At 34.0% G+C, this 22470-nt stretch overlaps 1 protein-coding gene across 1 annotated transcript in view; it reads left to right on the plus strand.

The window, feature by feature from the left end:
• LOC145263228 (uncharacterized) overlaps positions 1-22470 on the plus strand; it is an 84015-nt gene that overhangs the window by 51619 nt on the left and 9926 nt on the right. Inside the window, exons 12-18 of the mRNA XM_080120313.1 lie at positions 1222-1296; positions 5072-5226; positions 8832-8998; positions 15341-15546; positions 18475-18651; positions 20961-21042; positions 22096-22232. Coding sequence (XP_079976439.1) covers positions 1222-1296; positions 5072-5226; positions 8832-8998; positions 15341-15546; positions 18475-18651; positions 20961-21042; positions 22096-22232 — 999 coding nt within the window. The remainder of the gene's footprint in view (positions 1-1221; positions 1297-5071; positions 5227-8831; positions 8999-15340; positions 15547-18474; positions 18652-20960; positions 21043-22095; positions 22233-22470) is intronic.

The following is a 22470-nucleotide window of genomic DNA, read 5'->3' on the forward strand; positions in this document are numbered from 1 at the left end:
GCAGCATGTATACTGCAGATTTATTTGACATAAGTCCAGTGCAAACAGACAAAGGTTTATCGAAGCTAGAAGTAATTGTTATTAGAAAGAAATAGCTGACGCTAAGAAAGAATTTACTGAAACCACCAGAAAATATGCAGAAATTAGGAACTCGTCATTTCTGGAAAATCTACAACAGTGTAGTAAATAATGAGCAATCAATAAATCCACCACTGTCTAACGATCATGAAAACCTGCTTTCCCGTCGGTTTACTTCTAACTCTGCTTTGGACAAGTAGCGTCTAATTTTCCTTTTAGGTGTTTTCAACTGTGAAAAAGTTAAAGAAACAATTATTTTAAAATTTAGAATAGATCATTTTTGCATATGAATTTAACATGAAATCGTCTGTGCCATTCTAGAATTTTAGGACAGTTAACCAATTTTTTTTATGGAAAATAAATTGCATTTCTTGGAAAGAGGGGTCAACTTATTTTTAGACCATCCTGATTTTTTAAAAAATTTTATTTAAAAAAATTTTTTTTTTATTTTAAGTGGGTAGAGAGATTATTTCTGGAATTTAGAGTTGGTGGTAGAGTTGAGGGAAGGTTTTTTTTTTTTTTTTTTTTTTTAGAGGGGGGGGGGGTTCTACTCTGACCTAGAGTTAGTAAAGGATAATTTTTCTTTGTTTTTGGTTCCCTGACAAAAGGAGGCCGGACCTGTAAATTCACCCTTGTTTATTGGTCTGTCCGCACTCAATAACTATGCCTTGGAATGTTTGGAAATTTTGCACAAACATTAATCATGATATGAGTAAAAAAGTAACAGGATGGATTTTCCAGGAAAACTGTGCACTCACGGGGGACCATGCATGCTTCACTTTTTTTTTATTCCAATAGCAAATTTTTTTATTTTTTTATTCCAATAGCAAATTTTTTTTTTTTTTTTTATTCCAATAGCAAATTTTTTTTTTTTTTTTATTCCAATAGCAAATTTTTTTTTTTTTTTTTATTCCAATAGCAAATTTTTTTTTTTTTTTTTTCTTCCAATAGCAAATTTTTTTTTTTTTAATTCTAAAAAGCTAGACTGACCTAGAAATGATCGATCATTCTAAATAAAATTCCATGCACACGCGTCTCAATTTCAGTTGTTTTTGTGATTGGCCACACGTATACATTTTTTGTTTTACTTATTAAACGGTTCATAAAATCATCTAAATTTACTTGAAACTTTTCTGTTTTTAGAAGCATCGGTCTTTGATTGTCAACGGCAAAACCTACATGATCCTGAAGATGATTGGACGTGGTGGAAGCAGCAAGGTTAGTATTTATTGGCATCTTATTCCGATACTAGTTGACATATTGCTCTATTTATAAACGGATCTAAGAGCACATAAACTTTGGGCAACATTTACCCAGGAGAGGTTGAGCTGGCTCCTCCCATAAAACACACAGCATCGAGATGAATGCAAACCATGTTTAACTACAGAGGCTGATTGGGATGGGCTTTGCAGCCGCCTATGTTGCATTCCATTTCATCTTTGGTGTGTCTCTGTATGATGCTGCCAAGGAGGTTACTGATTGATTTCTTATTGGAATTGATACCTTTATTCCTCATCATAATTTTCAAACCAAACTTCATTCTGCTCCTTGGTTTTCATCTACCGTTGCTTAGTGTAATCATTACTTTAATCAGTATCGTCAGGATGGTTCTGAGGCTTCGAGACGAACCTACAGTAGAGCTAGAAATTCCTGAAAGAGAGCACTTTCAGGTTAGGCTTAGCTACTCAATGGATTTGTGACTATTTCATCTCAAAAGGTTGGCTCTTGTGAGAATCTATAATCGTGTTGTTAAGTGGCAAGTCTGCTATTCCATCTCTATTCAATGGTCTTCAGGTCATTTTATCTTTGAAGGATAAAGTTGATCTCTTTGTTCATTTTGGTTCCCTGATTTATCGGAGAGGGACCTATTAGTTTTTCCTGAAATTTTGCCACTAATTCTATTTCATTAAATAGATGTGCACAGTTAAAAATTTTTTTTTACAAATATTCCCGTTGCACCTCCAGGGTTTCAAAAGAGGTAAAAAAAATGACACATTTTGCCCTATAATTTTTGATCCATTTATTAGATTTTTCTGAAACTTGGCCAAAATGTGGAGCCCATTGTTCTTAATATAAATCTAGTATGCGTGACCCTGGCAAAAATCTGGTTCGCATCCCCGGGGACTTTTAGTGCTAAAAACGCCTCTTTTTGTGGCTCTTTTTTCATATTTCTCAACAAAAACTTGATATGTCTGACTATATAGTGGTTTTTCACGGTGGTCAACTCAAATATACATGTGTTAACGCCTGAAACTGGACCGTTATCCATTTACACTGGGATTCGGCGTCCCCTGGGGTTCAAAAGAGGTCAAAAATCCCCCAAAATAGCCAAAAATGGCACTTTTTGCTCCATAGCGTTTGATCCATCCTTAAATTTTCCTTAAACTTTGCCAAAATGTGGAGGCCATTGTTCTTAATATAAATTCAGTATGGATGACCCTGGCAAAATTATGGTTCACATCTTTCTGGGACTTTTAGGACTAAAAAAACATGCCTTTTTGGAGCTCTTTTTTCATATTACTCAAGAACTTGATATGTATGTCTATATTGTGGTTTTCCATGGTGCTGAATTCAAATATACATGTCTTAAGGCGTGAAACTGCATCGTTTGTCCATTTTCACTTTGATTCGGCATTCCAAAGACCTCAAAAGGGGGTAACAAATGCCCCAACCTTATAACTTTTGCCCCATCGATTAGATTTTTCTGAAACTTGGCGAAAATGTGAAGGCAACGTTGGCCCTTCACACTTCTCACACTCATCATTTCTTCACTATTTCTTGCGGCGTCGTCTAACATGCAGCACAAGAGGATGACCACTCACGCGAGGCTTGTTGATGATTTTGGTGCTGTTCTTCTTGATTTTCCTTGGCTAAATCTCTTGATTCTGTAATTATTAGCGATGGGACGATTCCAATATTTTTCCCGATTCCGATTCTTTATAAATCTCTAATTACTTAACTATACAGTTGTATTTTTTCTCTGATTACCATAAAAACACATTAAATGTTGCAAAAATTTTCCTAAACCTCAAATACACTTGTGGAAGATGATCTATCGAGTTTAGCTTTATTGGTAATTTAAAATCAATAAATATTTATTATTTTATCATTATTACTAGCAATGGAAGATTTTGCTTTAAATAAAATCAAATAAAAAAAAAAAAAAGACAAAAGAATCGTTTTGGCATTGAAAAATTGGTACAATTTTTTTCTGATTCCGATTAATTGTCCCAACACTAGTAATTATCAATTCAAAGATGGCTGCTAGGGTTCTTGCTGATCTTGACTCGTTTAAAGCTTCCATTCCTGATTCAATTCCTGTTATGCTCAAACATTGTGCTCCTGAACTTTCTCCTGTACTCTTTTTTTTTTTTTTTTTTTTTTTACACAGTGATCACCACTTATCAAGGCCTGGAAGCCACTCAGGGATAAGGGTTATTGCAAGTACATTACGTTAGTGTGGAGATTTGATGAAGTGTTTAATTAAGGGGGCGGTTCATTAGGAATTTGTTAACATTGGACTTGAAGACATCCAAGTTGTAGTCCGGAGGGAAGCAGGCAGACGGAACAGAGTTCCACAGGCGTGCAGTTCTAAGAAAGAAGCTTTGTTAATGGAATCCGCGTTTTGACTTAGGCACAGATATAGAGTGGGGGAAATTTTTCACAGTGGATTCAGCTAGACGGGTGTTTTTCGTGAAAGATTGCCGAGGGGGGACCAGAGATTGGAGTTCAGACGAGCACCTGCCATGGAAATAACGATAAAACAAGGATAGATACTCTCAAAATTATTCAATCTCTGTTTACCAAAATCATGTTTCCCCTTTTGGTGGAAGTAGTACTCTATTGTCTCTATCTTTTTTTTTTTTTTTACATAGGAGTCCCCACTTATCAAGGCCCAGAGGCCACTTGAGGATAAGGGTTAAAGAGTGTACATTATCAGAATCATAGTAATCGTAAGTAGTGGAGATTAGTTAAGTTTGTTAACTTGAGTGGAACGGCTCATCAAGAATTTGTTTGCATTGGACTTGAAGACGGCCGTATTGTAGTCAGTTGGAAAGTAGGCAAACGGAAGACAGTTCTACAGGCGTGCTGTTCTAAGAAAGAAACTTTGTTCATGGAATCTACATTTAGGTTTAGGCACAGATAAAGAGTAGGGGAATTTATTAAGTGTTTTCAGCTAGACGAGTATTTTGCAGGGGGGGGCTATAGATTGGAGCTCAGGCGAGCATTTGCCATGAAAATAACGATAAAGCAGAAGCAGGCTCATAACGGATCTTCTGTGAGAAAGACGTTTCAGGGAAGAGAAAAGTTTAAATATAAAAAAAACAATCTAACTTCGCTTACACGATCATAGACCAGTCGTTATAGTGGTAGTGTCATTTTCTTAAGATTGTATGTTCGAGCCGAGATATCAGATATCAATTTTTTTTTTAATATTGAAATAGGCTTATTTATGCCATTTTTACGTTCGTTTATTTTTTGTTTTTCCGATTTTTTTGATTTTTTTTTTTTAAGTTTTAACATTTAAACAGACTTATTTATGCCATTTTTTTTTTTTGCGTTGCTTATTCGTTATTTTGCATCACGTTTGCTGTTTTTTTGTTGTTTTTCCAATTTAAAAAAAAGTTATATTTAAACAGGAGTATTGAGTTTGCTTATTATTTATTTTTCATTTTGTTTTGACCCCCCCCCTTCATACACACGCACCTCACCACACCCGGGCAATGCCAGGTACCCCCCCGCTAGTGACCTATAATTCGAAACCAAAACTTATGCAGAATTCTTAGTAAAATCATTTATATAAAAAAATAGATGACTTAAGTGCCATCATTTATAATCAAAACCAAAACTAATGAAGAATTCTTGGTAAAATCATTTATGAAAAGGAATAGCAGTACATAACAATTAAACGACCCATATGTAAGCGTGACACAGAAAAGAACACACGCGCTATCGTATTAATATATAAATGCTTTTGTTTTTATTCTTCCAGGTTTATCAGGTTTTAGACGAGTCGTATAATATGAGGGCTGTGAAACACATTGATTTTGAAGGTGCAAACGACGCTACGATCAAGAGTTACATGAACGAAGTGACGCTTTTAAAACGGTTGCAGTACAGTGACCTTATTGTCAAATTGCATGACTTGTAAGTGCACACCAGCGTTTTTCGTTTGTGAATGAAAAATGAAATCTATTGTTTGTGAATGAAAAATGAAAATGTGAAATCTATTGTTTGTAAATGAAAATGTGAAATCTATTGTTTGTAAATGAAAATGTGAAATCTATTGTTTGTGAATGAAAAATGAAAATGTGAAATCTATTGTTTGTGAATGAAAATGTGAAATCTATTGTTTGTAAATGAAAATATGAAATCTATTGTTTGTGAATGAAAATGTGAAATCTATTGTTTGTGAATGAAAAATGAAAATGTGAAATCTATTGTTTGTGAATGAAAAATGAAAATGTGAAATCTATTGTTTGTGAATGAAAATGTGAAATCTATTGTTTGTAAATGAAAATGTGAAATCTATTGTTTGTGAATGAAAAATGAAAATGTGAAATCTATTGTTTGTGAATGAAAAATGAAAATGTGAAATCTATTGTTTGTGAATGAAAAATGAAAATGTGAAATCTATTGTTTGTGAATGAAAATGTGAAATCTATTGTTTGTAAATGAAAATGTGAAATCTATTGTTTGTGAATGAAAAATGAAAATGTGAAATCTATTGTTTGTGAATGAAAATGTGAAATCTATTGTTTGTAAATGAAAATGTGAAATCTATTGTTTGTAAATGAAAATGTGAAATCTATTGTTTGTGAATGAAAAATGAAAATGTGAAATCTATTGTTTGTGAATGAAAAATGAAAATGTGAAATCTATTGTTTGTGAATGAAAAATGAAAATGTGAAATCTATTGTTTGTGAATGAAAAATGAAAATGTGAAATCTATTGTTTGTGAATGAAAAATGAAAATGTGAAATCTATTGTTTGTGAATGAAAAATGAAAATGTGAAATCTATTGTTTGTGAATGAAAAATGAAAATGTGAAATCTATTGTTTGTGAATGAAAAATGAAAATGTGAAATCTATTGTTTGTGAATGAAAATGTGAAATCTATTGTTTGTAAATGAAAATGTGAAATCTATTGTTTGTGAATGAAAATGTGAAATCTATTGTTTGTAAATGAAAATGTGAAATCTATTGTTTGTAAATGAAAATGTGAAATCTATTGTTTGTGAATGAAAAATGAAAATGTGAAATCTATTGTTTGTGAATGAAAAATGAAAATGTGAAATCTATTGTTTGTGAATGAAAAATGAAAATGTGAAATCTATTGTTTGTGAATGAAAATGTGAAATCTATTGTTTGTAAATGAAAATGTGAAATCTATTGTTTGTAAATGAAAATGTGAAATCTATTGTTTGTGAATGAAAAATGAAAATGTGAAATCTATTGTTTGTGAATGAAAAATGAAAATGTGAAATCTATTGTTTGTGAATGAAAAATGAAAATGTGAAATCTATTGTTTGTGAATGAAAAATGAAAATGTGAAATCTATTGTTTGTAAATGAAAATGTGAAATCTATTGTTTGTGAATGAAAAATGAAAATGTGAAATCTATTGTTTGTAAATGAAAATGTGAAATCTATTGTTTGTAAATGAAAATGTGAAATCTATTGTTTGTAAATGAAAATGTGAAATCTATTGTTTGTGAATGAAAAATGAAAATGTGAAATCTATTGTTTGTAAATGAAAATGTGAAATCTATTGTTTGTGAATGAAAAATGAAAATGTGAAATCTATTGTTTGTAAATGAAAATGTGAAATCTATTGTTTGTAAATGAAAATGTGAAATCTATTGTTTGTGAATGAAAAATGAAAATGTGAAATCTATTGTTTGTAAATGAAAATGTGAAATCTATTGTTTGTAAATGAAAATGTGAAATCTATTGTTTGTAAATGAAAATGTGAAATCTATTGTTTGTGAATGAAAAATGAAAATGTGAAATCTATTGTTTGTAAATGAAAATGTGAAATCTATTGTTTGTGAATGAAAATGTGAAATCTATTGTTTGTAAATGAAAATGTGAAATCTATTGTTTGTAAATGAAAATGTGAAATCTATTGTTTGTGAATGAAAAATGAAAATGTGAAATCTATTGTTTGTAAATGAAAATGTGAAATCTATTGTTTGTGAATGAAAAATGAAAATGTGAAATCTATTGTTTGTAAATGAAAATGTGAAATCTATTGTTTGTAAATGAAAATGTGAAATCTATTGTTTGTAAATGAAAATGTGAAATCTATTGTTTGTGAATGAAAAATGAAAATGTGAAATCTATTGTTTGTAAATGAAAATGTGAAATCTATTGTTTGTAAATGAAAATGTGAAATCTATTGTTTGTAAATGAAAATGTGAAATCTATTGTTTGTGAATGAAAAATGAAAATGTGAAATCTATTGTTTGTAAATGAAAATGTGAAATCTATTGTTTGTGAATGAAAAATGAAAATGTGAAATCTATTGTTTGTAAATGAAAATGTGAAATCTATTGTTTGTAAATGAAAATGTGAAATCTATTGTTTGTAAATGAAAATGTGAAATCTATTGTTTGTGAATGAAAAATGAAAATGTGAAATCTATTGTTTGTAAATGAAAATGTGAAATCTATTGTTTGTAAATGAAAATGTGAAATCTATTGTTTGTAAATGAAAATGTGAAATCTATTGTTTGTGAATGAAAAATGAAAATGTGAAATCTATTGTTTGTAAATGAAAATGTGAAATCTATTGTTTGTGAATGAAAAATGAAAATGTGAAATCTATTGTTTGTAAATGAAAATGTGAAATCTATTGTTTGTAAATGAAAATGTGAAATCTATTGTTTGTGAATGAAAAATGAAAATGTGAAATCTATTGTTTGTGAATGAAAAATGAAAATGTGAAATCTATTGTTTGTGAATGAAAAATGAAAATGTGAAATCTATTGTTTGTAAATGAAAAATGAAAATGTGAAATCTATTGTTTGTGAATGAAAAATGAAAATGTGAAATCTATTGTTTGTGAATGAAAAATGAAAATGTGAAATCTATTGTTTGTGAATGAAAAATGAAAATGTGAAATCTATTGTTTGTGAATGAAAAATGAAAATGTGAAATCTATTGTTTGTGAATGAAAAATGAAAATGTGAAATCTATTGTTTGTGAATGAAAAATGAAAATGTGAAATCTATTGTTTGTGAATGAAAAATGAAAATGTGAAATCTATTGTTTGTGAATGAAAAATGAAAATGTGAAATCTATTGTTTGTGAATGAAAAATGAAAATGTGAAATCTATTGTTTGTGAATGAAAAATGAAAATGTGAAATCTATTGTTTGTGAATGAAAAATGAAAATGTGAAATCTATTGTTTGTGAATGAAAAATGAAAATGTGAAATCTATTGTTTGTGAATGAAAAATGAAAATGTGAAGTCTATTGTTTGTGAATGAAAATGTGAAATCTATTGTTTGTGAATGAAAAATGAAAATGTGAAATCTATTGTTTGTGAATGAAAAATGAAAATGTGAAGTCTATTGTTTGTGAATGAAAAATATATTTTATTACAAATCGTCTTTAAAAGCACCCCGTGTTGACAAACATCTGGGACATGTATTTGTGAATGACGCATATCTCAACTATCTGAAATCACAAATAAATTTGATATTAACTTAAGTTTTCCTTTTTTTTTTTCTTTTTCTTTTACCTGCAGTGAATTAGACTATGAAGAGAACTGTATTTATTTAGTCTTGGAATGTGGAGAGACGGACTTGGCGACAATGTTTAAGAATCGGACCAAGAAGGAAAAAATACCTCGGGAAATGGTGAAGTTCTATTGGGGCGAGATGCTTCGAGCTGTACAAGTCCTCCATAAAGAAGGTAGACATTTTCTGTGCATGGCGGAATCTCGGTGTTGTTTCGGGTAGGGATAACATATCTGCATAGTCAGCGATTTTCTGCTATCATATTTCAAAAATCATATAAATTGATAAAGTAGTTTTATTTTTATAAAGAAAATAATTTTTAAGTGATTAAAGGGAATTTGTAGACATCACAAAAGAAATCTCACAAGTTTGAATTATTTTTTAGTTATCTCCTTTTGAGATGTTTTGCAAAATGATGCTGTGAGACAGTTTCTCCTTGGTTACTTCTGAAATTTTTTTTTCTTTATAAAAATAAAACTACTTGATCAATTTACATGATATTTTCATTTTTGTTACACGTGTGTAGATCATATGGATTTTTTTTTTTTTTTTGTAAATATAGGGGGTATTCTGGACAAAAACTGAATTTTTTTTTTAATCCATAATTTTTTAAGTTGCTAACTTACCATGGATGAGTTCTCTTTACCTTTGGAGTCAGAAAATAACGATAAAGTAGAGACGTGGTCGCAACGTCTCTTCTGTGGGAAAGAGGTTGCAGGAAAGAGAAAGGGTCTTGAAGTGATAATACCCGTTAGGGCATTTGATGCTAATAGATCAGACTTTATCAAATCACTGGCATCTTGGCCAAAAATGTACTGAATATTTATGTTATTGCTTTTTTTATTTCCCTTTTGAAAACTCAATCATGTTCTGCAAAGTCAGAAACAAAGACAATTTTCTTCTACAAAACAACCAAAGCAAACACCATGAATAAATACTTGAAGATATTGGAAAGAGACTAAAACAGACAATCTTTTCCCAATATTACTGGGTTCAGCATGAAATAATCCAAAAAGGGTTGATATGCTGTAAAACTAAACCAACCGACCAAGGTAAATTGCCACTGAATTAGGGACCATGCTATGTAGGGAGTTGAGCAGTGTCTGTTCATGTTATACTTGAATTTCTGCATGTCAGTACTGTCTGAGAAGCAGGTTATCGGAACAGAATACTTAGCAAAACCAGACACCATAACTTTCAGCGCTGGACAAAGCACACACTGCTACTTAATTTGACACTCATAGTCTTTAAATCAGTAATAAGTATATTTCTCCTACTTTCATCAAAATAAAACTTATATAATTGGATTTACAATATTAATATTTTTGTTGTGATTTGTATATTTGAAGAAATCGTTATTTAAATCTGACAATTAACGACAAAACTTATCAGCATAGCATGCCCGCTGGCAGTAAGTCACTTTTTGCAAATAAGCGGTTGGGGTGTGTTCACATACATACTCAAAGTGGAAGTTGTATCCGTCGCCAACGTTTCTTGTTGTTTTAGCTAATCAAGGAAAAGAATTGTCTTTGCTGTTGAATTTGAACGCAACACGTACGTCTGTCCAGTCAAAAGTTGGAATATCTCAAAGTTGATGGTTTGCAGTGCAAAGATAAGTAAAAATAGAAACTGTGTTCAAACAATATTTTATAGCGAAAATAATTTCTTTTGTCCTAAAATTTGAAAAGAATTGCATAAAATCTTATGCACGAGTTGATAGAAGTCGTGACAAGTGCATATAAACATGAGATTTTTTGTGTGTCGTGGCACCTCCCCTTTTCAAAAAGAAAACAAAAGTATCTTTTTTTTGTTTTTTTTAAAAGGGGGGGGGTGTTTTTCTCCCGAAATTAATCAAAGTTCCATACCACCAATGGACTTTATATACACAGTTGCAAACTTTTTTTTTTTTTTTTACATAGGCATCACCACATTATCAAGGCCAAGAGGCCACTCAAGGATAAGGGTTAAAGATTGTACATTAGAAATTGGACAATATAGTAATCATTAGTAATGAAAATTTGGAAAATTTGATAACTTATATGGAATGGGTCATCAAGAACTTATTTACGTTAGACTTGAACACAACCATATTGTAGTCAGCCGGAAAGCAGAAAAACGGAAGACAATTCCACAGGCGTGCAGTTCTAAGAAAGAAGCTTTGTTCATGGAATCTACGTTTAGGTTTAGGCACAGATAAAGAGTGGGGGGAATTATTGATAGTGTTTACAGCTAGACGAGTGTTTCTTGTGAAAGTTTGGCGAGGGGGGACCATAGATTGAAGCTCAGTCGAACACTTTCCATGAAAATAACGATACATCAGAGACAAACTCGCAACATCTCTTCTGTGAGATAGAGGTTGCAAGGAAGAGAAAAGGACATCTCCTACGAGGCTACGAAGTCTATTTTGAACTCTATCAAGGCAGGCCAAGTCCTTTCTAGCAGCTCCTGCCCAGATGTGGCAACAGTATTCCATCCTTGGACGTACCTGGCTCTTATATAGATAGAGAATAGCATCAGCAGTGAGATATCTACCGGATCGATAGAAAGATCCTACCATTTTTCCAGCGGCCTTGGCAACAGATTTGATGTACGTGTTCCATTTAAGATCAGGAGTAATGTTCAAGCCCAGAAGCTTGTCAAAACTTCAGACTCCCTGAAGACGAGAGCCATTCATTTCAATTGATGCCAGATGTGGATCAGAATGTTGATGATGTAAAGAGAGAAGCTTGGTTTTAGATGCATTAAAAGTAACCAGCCACTCCTTACCCCATTGTACTACGTGCTCAAGATCAGAGGAGAGAGAATTGGAGAGAACTTGGTCGTTTACTGTCTTAGATGTGCTACCATAAATGGTAGTGTTGTCAGCATAGATGTCTACAAATGATGTAAGGATGTGATTTGGAAGATCATTAATATAGATCAGGAAAAGAGTTGGGCCCAGGATGGATCCCTGAGGGACACCGGCATTAATACTGTGAGCTTCTGATTTTTGCCCCTCAACTACTACTCTTATGAACCTATCAGAAAGAAATGATTTAATAATTGAGAAGACATTTCCAGCAATACCATAGCTAGAGATCTTATGAAGTAAACCTTTATGCCATACCCTATCAAAGGCCTTAGATATGTCAAGAGACAATTACCCTAGAAAGGTTGCCTCCGTCGAGAGATTTGCTAATCCTATGAGATATAACTGTAAGCACATCTGCTGTAGATCTAGCAGAACGGAAACCATATTGAGTGTCACTAAGAAGGTTATTTTTGTTGAGATGGTTGATTACTTCTGTATTTAACACAGATTCCAGCAACTTACTCATGACGCACAGGAGACTTATTGGCCTGTACTGAGAGGGGGATGAGCGATCACCCGAATTCTTAAATACAGGGCATATTTATGAGATTTTCCAGGGAGATGGGAAACTATTCTCCTTAAGACAACGTTTAAACAGTTTTGTAAGTATGGGCGCTAGTTCAGGTTGAAGTTTTTTGAGTAATATAATTGGAATACCGTCAGGGCCAGTTGCTTTACTGGAATCAAGGTTTTTGATTAGCTTGGCAACATCACGTACAGATATACGTATATCACATAGCATGTTTTCTGATACAGGAGGAAATATTGGGGGTTGGCAGCCTTGGTCGCAAAGGGTAGAATTAGCTGCAAAGTTCTTGACAAAGAGATTGACTTTGTCTGATGCTGACGAGATTACCTCAGGTCCATTGATAATAGTTGGGATGGAGCACACGCTTCTGTTCAGGATTCTGTTTGCTATTTGCCAAAACTGGTGGGAACCAAGCTGCTGCTCAGCTACTTTGGACTTAACAGATTGAATATACAACTCTCTTGCATTCTTTATTACTTTCTTACAATGGTTGCTGGCAGTCCTGAAAGCGGCTTTAGTTTTCATACATCTATTACGTTGGAAACAGTGGAAAAAGTGATTCCTGTGCGCAATGGCAGCAGCACATTCTGGAGAGAACCATGGCTGGCTGTTAGGTTTTTGCTGAAACTTTTTCGAGGGTATGAAACGGTCAATACCTACAATTAACCATTCCGTCAGGTCTAACACTATAGAGGACACATCCTTTTTAAACATGGAATGCAGAGGTAGATCAGATATAAATGTACGGAAGCTATCCCAGTCAGCCTTAGTGTATCGATATACTGTACGATGAAGAGGTACGTCTGGGGACTTATTACATTTCATTTTTATCTTAATTGATACAACAGAGTGGTCGGAAGATCCAAGAGGCGACAGAACAGAAACTGAACATAGTTCAGGGCAAGTTGTGAGAAAAAGGTCTAGTAGGCTCGCATACTGGCCGTCATTGTCGGGCACACGGGTGGGTTCCTGAACAATCTGAGTGAGGTCATAGGCAATGGAGAAATCATGACAGAACCTCCCCTCATCATCGGTCTTGTTAGAGTGGGTCAACCATTCGACGTTGTGAACATTGAAGTCACCACATACGTGAATGTTAGCTGAAGGATAAGCAGATAGGACTTGGTCAATTTTCTCAGATATGCTTTGAAAGATAGTAACTCCGCTGTTATGGGAGCGATAGAGAGTAAATATAAATGCCGTAGTGTGAGCTAAAGCAACCCGGAAGCACATATAGGGTAAGTTAGGATCTTCCCTGGAGATGTCCCTACCACATGGAAAGTTATCCCTAATATAGGCACATATTCCATGCCCATGGCGATCTTGGGGGTCAGATTTAGAAGTTAAGTTAGAGTATCCTTTAATTGCGAACTCTTCTAGGGAAATAGCCTGTCCAATGCCAGTTTCACTTAAAAATAAAAGGTCTGGTTTAGTCTCCTGTAATTGGGTTTCAACCTCTGGAAGGTTAGAACGTAGACCCCTGATGTTGGAGAAGGAGACATGGTAGTAGGGGTCTACGTTGGAAGTTGTAGAACCGGGTTTAATCGTGTATTTTTTCTTGAAACTTGTCATGATGAATTTTTGGAATTTGTGGACTAGGTCGTCAGATTTACTTAGAGCAGGACAGAGAGGGGAAACTAAGAGAGAAAAAGAAACGAAGAATTTTTTTTTTTATTTGTAGCTAATGATAAGGTAAAGCCGTAACAATTACCCACTAGTATGGCATCGAGAGGCCCCACCAGAAGCTACTGCATGGTCCAGAATCCATTCACCAAATGGCAATACAGCAGCTCCAGTACTTTGCATCTGCTGATAGGACAGCCTCCTTGATGATTAATCCAAGGTTCGGGTCCCTGACTATCAGGCGGATAACGTCAGCCCAGACAAAACGTTTACCTCCAGCACCCTTACTAGTGACATGGCTACAAGGATAGACATAGAAACAGAAAATTTCTGCCAACTGTTCGCGCAAAATACTGCCAACCTAGAAAACAGCTTTTTCTTCTCCCTTTGTCAGAAAAATCACTCATTAAAAAATGAAGACTGAGGGACAAATAAGAAGAAGCGAGAGTAACAGGAGCTGCCGATAACGCATCCACAATGCGTTTTCTACTCTCCATTAAAAAAAAAAAAAAAAAATTAAGTATTGTACTTAAAAGTCCGATAGACGTGTTTCAGGGAAAGTATGGTGATAGATTCCCCTCTCACGAACTAAGAATGAGTACAAATTCGTAATCTATTTTTGCAATCAACTTGGTAGATAAATAAACATTTATGGACGAGAAAAAAAAAAAAAAAAGCTAGCATTTAATAAAACAGAAATACATAAATTAAATACTGAAATAAAATGGAGTTATTAATATTTGAATCTAAAAATAAAAAGTATGATTAAAATTGAAATCACTTATCTCAACAAAAACACGTCCGTCTCCATAATGTAAACTGAAATGAGGAATCATAACTTGGTTGCAAAATAATTATACAACGAGGTGAGGAATGATACATGAATAAACAGTTAGACATTTCTCTACTCAAACATACCCGTCTGTTTGTTTGTTTTTCTTTTCTTTACTCTCATGATTCCGGTCCTTTCTGCATTGCTTTTGGCCTTTAAAACTTCAATATATTTCTTTACAAGCAATGCTTCAAGCAAACTACCATTTACTCATTCATATATATATATATATATATATATATATATATATATATATATATATATATATAACTACTTCATTTACTCACATAAAATTAATATACGAAAGTATAAATTTATGTGTAAACTTTAAGTATTTACTTCAAAAGTGCTCAATACATAGGTAGAGCTAGTTAGTTAGTTATAAAATATATATGGCGATTAAGCTTAATCGCCATATATATTTTATAACTAACTAAATATATATATATATATAAACTTGAGTTCTTTCAGCTATAATTGAAACCAAAGCTTATGAAAAATTTTTGGTAAAATTATGTTTTTACAAAAAATGGAACATCATAACAATTGAGCGACAGTCATTCGGAAGAAAAAAAGATGTAAGAGTGACGCACAAAATAACACGCTAACATATTAATATATAGATTATAAAAAAAATCTCCAACTTTCTTGTGATTTTTTTTTTTTTCAAATGTATTTTCAGGAATTGTCCATTCTGATTTGAAGCCAGCCAATTTTCTCATCATTGGTGGGAATCTAAAATTGATAGATTTTGGCATTGCTGGTGTGATCCAGAATGATCGGACAAGTATGACCCGAGACACCCAAATGGGTACACTGAACTACATGAGCCCAGAGACGATCCTAGAGATGCAGTCGGACACTGGCAATCGGCTTCATAAATTTAAGGTAAAGACAGAAACAATTGTGAGCTAATTTTATCATTTTCCTATTGTTGTACTTTGTTATTGGAAACTGTGTTAGAATTTGTTTAAAAAATTAGTTGGTCTGGTCTGGACGACTGGTAATATAATTCGAAAATCAAAATTGTCAACGGGAATAACTCATATTTTTAATTGGAGAATGTACTATGATTTGTTTCCCTTATAACTAAAATTTCATTTCTTTTTCTATATATGTTTAAAAAAAAAAAAAAAAAAAAAAATGAAAATTAATAAGCCAGCATTTCCTGGGATGCTGCCTGGGTAAGCATAGCTAGTTAAAAAAATTACTTCAGCAATTTTACATTTTTTTTTCTAACTGAGGAAACAGCATCCTACATTCACTCACTATCTCATACATTCTAACCGAGAGATCTTTTTAAGATTCTAACTGTCCCTATAAATTCAATTGTTCACCAGGTATATTTGACATAGTTTTGGAAGTATTTTTCAGGAATCTAGTTGCTCTTATAATTACTGAAATGATGGAAATCTTCCCAATATTTCCAGTTTCTTTTCATATTGTCCATATTATCTTGATTATTTATCTTTTCCCTCTCAGTTCTGTTTAACCAAGCATCATTGGAAACGCTGACTTCTACTAAGGTTGCTTCTTTCTCTTTCTTGTCCCATACCACTGTCAGGTTTTATGGCTCTGTTTTCTAGGTACGTAACTGCAGGAATTGCATAGTCATGTGGAATTGTCTTCCGTTTTCCTGCTTTCCGGCTGACTACAATATTGAAAGTCTAAAGTAAATAAGTTCTTGATGAGCCGTTCCATATAAGTTATCAAATTTACCAAATTTTCATTACTAATGATTACTATATTGTCCAATTTCTACTGTACACTCTTTAACCCTTATCCTTGAGTGGCCTCTTGGCCTTGATAATGTGGTGATGCCTATGTAAAAAAAAAAAAAAAAAAAAAAAAACATTATCAATAATTTTCCCCACTCTTTATCTGTGCCTAAACCTAAACATAGATTCCATGATCAAAGCTTCTTTCTTAGAACTGCACGCCTGTGGAATTGTCTTCCGTTTTCCTGCTTTCCAGCTTTCTATAATATGGTTGTCTTCAAGTCCAACGTGAACAAGTTTCTGATGAGCCGTTCCACTTAAGTTAACAAATTTACCGAACTTCCATTACTATTGATTACTATGTTGTCCTTTTGACTACTCTACACTCTTTAACCCTTATCCTTGAGTGGCCGATCGGCCTTGATAAGTGGTGACGCCTATGTAAAAAAAAAAAAAAAAAAAGTCATAGTGGATGCTGTATGACTTCTTTTCAACTGTTCTTTCTATATGAACTAGCCTGGGTGTCCAGCATTGCCTGGGTGTTTGGAGGTGTGTGTTGAGCAAAAAAAACAAAAAACAGAAGTTGGAGTAGGCAGGCAGGCTCAAACCCGTACCACGAAGGACAAAAAGAATGTGGAAACCCCCCCCCCTAAAAAGTGACATCTTTGCCATTGTGTCTATCGCCAAACCAGGAGTGGCGAAGGTTTAAAATAAGGCTAGTCAAAAGAGGGGATGACTTTTGAAAATATTGTAAAAAAAAAAAAAAAAAAAGCAACCCCTCCCTGTAGAAAAGTGGCGAGTTGAGGGTGAAGGAGTTAATGTTTTTAGCCAATTTTTTAGATATTTGTCGTCTGAAGGGTCGAGCTTCAAAACGATACCAATCTCGTGAAAATTTGTGACCTCTGTCAAAAGTTTTAGCCATACATACATTTAAACAGATGAGATTTATATAATAGATGTTCCCAGGACTTACTGCTACATCTGATATTTAACTTTTTACAGATCCTCAAATGGAGATATTTACACACTCCATTGTGTGGGATTGTATAGCAACTGTCCCTCAGCACAACCTTACAGCTGCATGTCAGGTGACTTATGCTGAACTTCTTTGTGGCAGAACCTACATTTGTTGTCATTGCTGAGACCACTCATCTTAAAAACTTCGGTCATCAAGCCTTGATCTTGTGCAGCCATTATTGTTCTTCTGCTGATCATATTCGAACGATCCTCTCTTTAGCGAGTTTATAGAACCTTCCTTATCTATATAGTCCTTGGTTAGTTTGTACCATTTTTATCTGCCTTTATCTTTATTCCTGTTTGATCCCCTGACAAAACGAAGGTGGACGCGTAAATTCACCCTTCTCCATTCGCACTTTACTCAATAACTACGTCTTGGAATTTTTTGAAATTTTGCAACATGATACGAGTTAAAAAAGTAACAGAACGGATTTTCCAAGAAAACTCTGGTTGCTTCCCCTAGGGGTGCCTTCCGGGTTAAAATGGCTAAAGTTGACACTTTTGTGCTTATTTAAAAAAAATTGATGCCTTGGATTTTTAAAAAAACTTTCTGAAAAGTTGCAACTAACTGATGTCTCCTTGCCAGTGATTACAGCATAATGACGTTGACATACTCTTGTTAGATCACCAAAGTTAAGCAACATGTTTTTCAATGGCCTAGTGTCATTTCGTTTAGAAATTGAAGCAAATGTAGATTAACTTTAATAATATGCAATGTCATAAATTATGTCCACCGTTTTTGTGATTATTCCCCCCCCCCCCATTTTTGGTGATTATCGCCCTCGTTTTTTGTGATTGTCTCCCCCCCCCCCTTTGGTGATTGTCTCCCCACTCCCCATTTTTGATGATTGTCATCCCCTGTTTTTGGTCACTACTGCATAATCACGTTGACATATTTTTGTTTGATCACCGAAATTAAGCAATGTGCTGTGTAATGGCCTATACGTCTTGTTTAATAGTTGAGCATCTCACATATTCGTTAAGATCTTATCGAAAAGAAAGGAAAAAACATTAAAGATAAGTTTATGTTAAAATTTCTCCATTTCAATTCAAGCTTGTTATTTTGTTTCTTTCGTTTTAGATCAGTGTGAAGAGTGACGTCTGGTCTCTTGGCTGCATCCTGTATAGCATGATTTATGGCAAGACCCCGTTTCAACACATCACGAATCCTTCAGCAAAACTTCAAGCTATTATTAACGCGAACCATAATATTGAATTTGGAGACGAATATAACACAGATTTAGTCGATACGATGAAGGTAGACTTTTTTTTTTTTACTTTTCATTATTTGATGTACATACTTGGCGTTGCTTTTTTTTTTTTTTTTAAATTTTGCAGCTTATCCAGAGTTTAACGTAATTTTAAAAAACAAATACAGAAAAATCTTTCATGATTTTTGTACCTATCATGGAACAAAGATGTCATACTCCAGAAATCCTATAAATAGATCAAGTAATTGTTTTTATAAAGAAAATCATTTTTGAACAGTTTTAAGTAATAATGTGAAATTGTTAGCATTACAAGATTGATCTTGCAAGTTTGAGTTATTGTGGAATTATATGCTCGTTTTTATCAACATGGCACAGTGGGCTAAAGCGTAGAAATAGGCCAAAATCCAAAGTCTTCAGGCAGCCTTTGGATCAGTTTATCTTTAGAGAGTATAAAATTTGTGATCAAATGCCGTAAAAATGAGATCTTTACCTTAAGTATTTCTCAAGTTATGGCATTTTTTATTTGGCAGACGCAACAAAAAATTTTGGATTTTAATTTTTTATCTTAAAATTTTTTGTTAGATCACCATATTTGGAAAATTGGAACAATGAAGTCCAAAATGTGTTACCAGGTCTCTTTAAACTTACATATGGACCACTAAACAATTATAGTTGATGTCCATATCACTTTAATCCTGCAGTTTTTGAGTATTTTTTCGAAAAAAGTACTTATTTTTTAATAAATTTACACCAAAAATTGTACAAAATTTAGTCATTTTTTTCAGGATTTTTAACGTCATATTTCATCTTGCAAGAAAAAAGGCCAAAAATCGGGGTCTGGCACATGGTTAACAATATATGATCCAGAAAGCTCTTTTAAAGCTATATAAACTATATGATCAGTTTGAAATACTTTTGTGCCAGTTCCCGGTTTAGAAAATATATTGAGATTAAAAACATGAGTATTTTAAAATTTTAGTGATTTGTTCGACTTTTGCTGGATTTTGGGTAAAAAAAATTAAAAAATCAAGTTTAAGCTGCAAAAAATTATGGATAAACATCTAATCCCTGATGATTGCCTTTGTAATACACTGGTTAACTGTATATAAGGTTTTATGCACATTTAACAAGTCCCCTAACTGAAACATTGGCCTAAAACACAAATACACTAAATCTCTAAGCAGAGTATTGCCCTCTATTCACATAACTAGAGAAACACGATTGAACATTTGAAATACATCCAGACATAAAAATAGAATGATACAAAAACAAAAATTCGATGTACAGTTTTATTACAAGTAAAAAACTGAACAAGGTCTTATACATCCATGTTTTTATTCAAGTAGAGACTGAAAAAGTGCTTCTTCTAGAGGAAGAGGTCCTTCTTTGATATGGTGCTCTGGACAATAGTGTGTTGAGTGCCCTCTCACTTGACACTCTTTGCAGACTAATAGGTGCAAAGTTGATCTGAACAGGAGTTTTGTGTGATTTAAGGTGGTTGACGTAGCCAGCTTTTGACAAGCTTTCTACATATACATACATCCATATAATTGGCTAGAATGTGTGTGTGTGTCACACAATCGCGGAAACAACCCTGTTAAACGCTAGGGTTTACATCTACGTCTTCTATCCAGGCTGTATTCATTAGTTGATGCTGGTCCATCTCAATCTGCCCTAAGTTGCAGCCTGCATTCAATGGTGTTAGATTGGAAGCTATCCTCAACCTTTGCAAACTCAAAACTGTCCATAAACTCTCCCTGTCGTAAAACTTATTGCTCCTTCTAAAACTATCCATAAACTAACTCTAAGTTTATTGACCTGCATTGTCCAATCTTTTGTCCCAATCATCTGTCACACCTTGATAAACAATCCCATTCCAGTTTTCTTTTGTGTGTCTTGGTAAACAATTCCTTTCTATTGTCTTTCCACCAACCTCTTTCACTATCACCTCCGTTCTGATTAGCTTATTTCCTCTTTTATTTTTTTCTAACACTTTAGTAGGGGGGGGGTGTTGATAGCATCACACTTTGATGAAAAATATTTTCATGTTTTTTGTTTTGTTTTTATTTCTTTTGACAATTGTCACTTTCGTTTAGGATAATGGTTGATGGAATGGATAATCTATCCGTTATTGACAATTCAATGATGGGATTGAAAATCTCTACGTATCGACTCTGAACACCGTGATGATCAGAGTTGCTGTGTAGATGAAGGAGGAGATCAGTTCAATCTGCACTGAATGACTACTGCATTTATTGCTGAAAATTAAATTGAAGGACCCCCCTCCCCTCCTCAAAAATGAGTGTCTGTTCTTAAACATTTTCTTACTTGAAATAAAATATTTTTATTATTTCAGAAATGTCTGTGTCGAAATCCAAAGGAACGTCTAAGCATTTCCGAGCTTCTCCAGCATTCGTATTTGGCTGAGAAGACAAAAGGTAAAATTACATTTCTATTTTCAAATTTTATTTTGTTTTACGATTTTCAAGGTCTACTTTTTCTCGTACTTACATAAGGTATTTTATGTGGAGATGATGATTTTCTGGTAATTGACAGTAATTGGCCTTTTTTATTTGAAAACAGAAAAGTCATTTCCTCGAACATCACCTTCATTTTTTTCGAACAATTTTAAGGGAAATCTGTTTTTCTCCCTCTTCTTTCTATCTTTAATTTCTCCCTTTTCCCCTCCCTCCTCTCCATCTTCCACTTCTCTCTCTCATGTTCCCTTTTTCATCTTCTTCCCTTTTCTCTCCTTCTTTCCCTCCTTCCTCTCCTTCCCCCTTTTCCTCCTTCCCTTCCTTCCCCCTGCTTTTCCTCCTTCTTCCTTTCCTTCCTCCCCTTCCTTTCCTTCTCCCTCCCCTTCCTTTCCTTCTCCCTCCCCTTTTCCTCTTTCCTCCCCTTCTTTTCCTCTTTCCTCCCCTTCTTTTCCTCTTTCCTCCCCTTCTTTTCCTCTTTCCTCCCCTTCTTTTTCTATTTCCTCCCCTTCTTTTTCTATTTCCTCCCCTTCTTTTTCTATTTCCTCCTCTTCTTTTTCTATTTCCTCCTCTTCTTTTTCTATTTCCTCCCCTCCTTTTTCTCTTTCCTCCCCTCCTTTTTCTCTTTCCTCCCCTCCTTTTTCTCTTTCCTCCCCTCCTTTTTCTCTTCCCCCTCGTTCCCCTTTTTCCTCTTCTTCTCCCCCTTCTCTTGCCTTCCTCTTCCCCATGTTTTTCTCCTTTCTCTTCTCAGTCTTCCTCTTGCACCGCCTTCCTCTCCCTTTTCCTCTGCCTTCCCCTTCTTTCTTCTTCCTCCATTCCTCCTTCCTTTCCTCACTTGTCCCTCCATTCCTCCTTCCTTCTCACTCACCCTATCCTTTTCTCTAACCTCTTCCTTCCACCCCTCTCACTTCTAATTTTTGTCATTATTCACACACAGTTTTTAACATGATTTCTGAATAAATTTTTTTTCTGATTCTTGAAACATTTCTATTGAATGCATTTTTTTTTCTTTTCCAGACACCCCCTCGGCACCAAATGCGAGCGATAATGCAAGTGGTGACAGCAAGAATTGGGTGGCTGATGTTCAGTGTATCTTTGACAAATTGGTTGATGCCAATGTTGCTTCTCCAAACACGATCATCACTTTAAAAAAGGTTTGTATATTAATGATCTTGTCCGCTTTGCCTCTCTCGATACTGATTGGCATAGCAGAACGACACACCTATCGATACCTATCCCATGTCGTACTTCATACATCTCGTATGACTGTATGTGTGCATATTTCTCATCCCTATGTGATTTACCCATCATTATTTTCTTTACTTATTATTGGTCCCCCCCCCTCCCACAAAAGGAGGGTGGACCTGTAAATTCACCCTCATGCCTTTGAAT

The sequence above is a fragment of the Euprymna scolopes genome, chromosome 38, assembly GCF_053919585.1.
Source record: "Euprymna scolopes isolate OS-2025 chromosome 38, ASM5391958v1, whole genome shotgun sequence".
Taxonomy (NCBI): Eukaryota; Metazoa; Mollusca; class Cephalopoda; order Sepiida; family Sepiolidae; genus Euprymna; species Euprymna scolopes.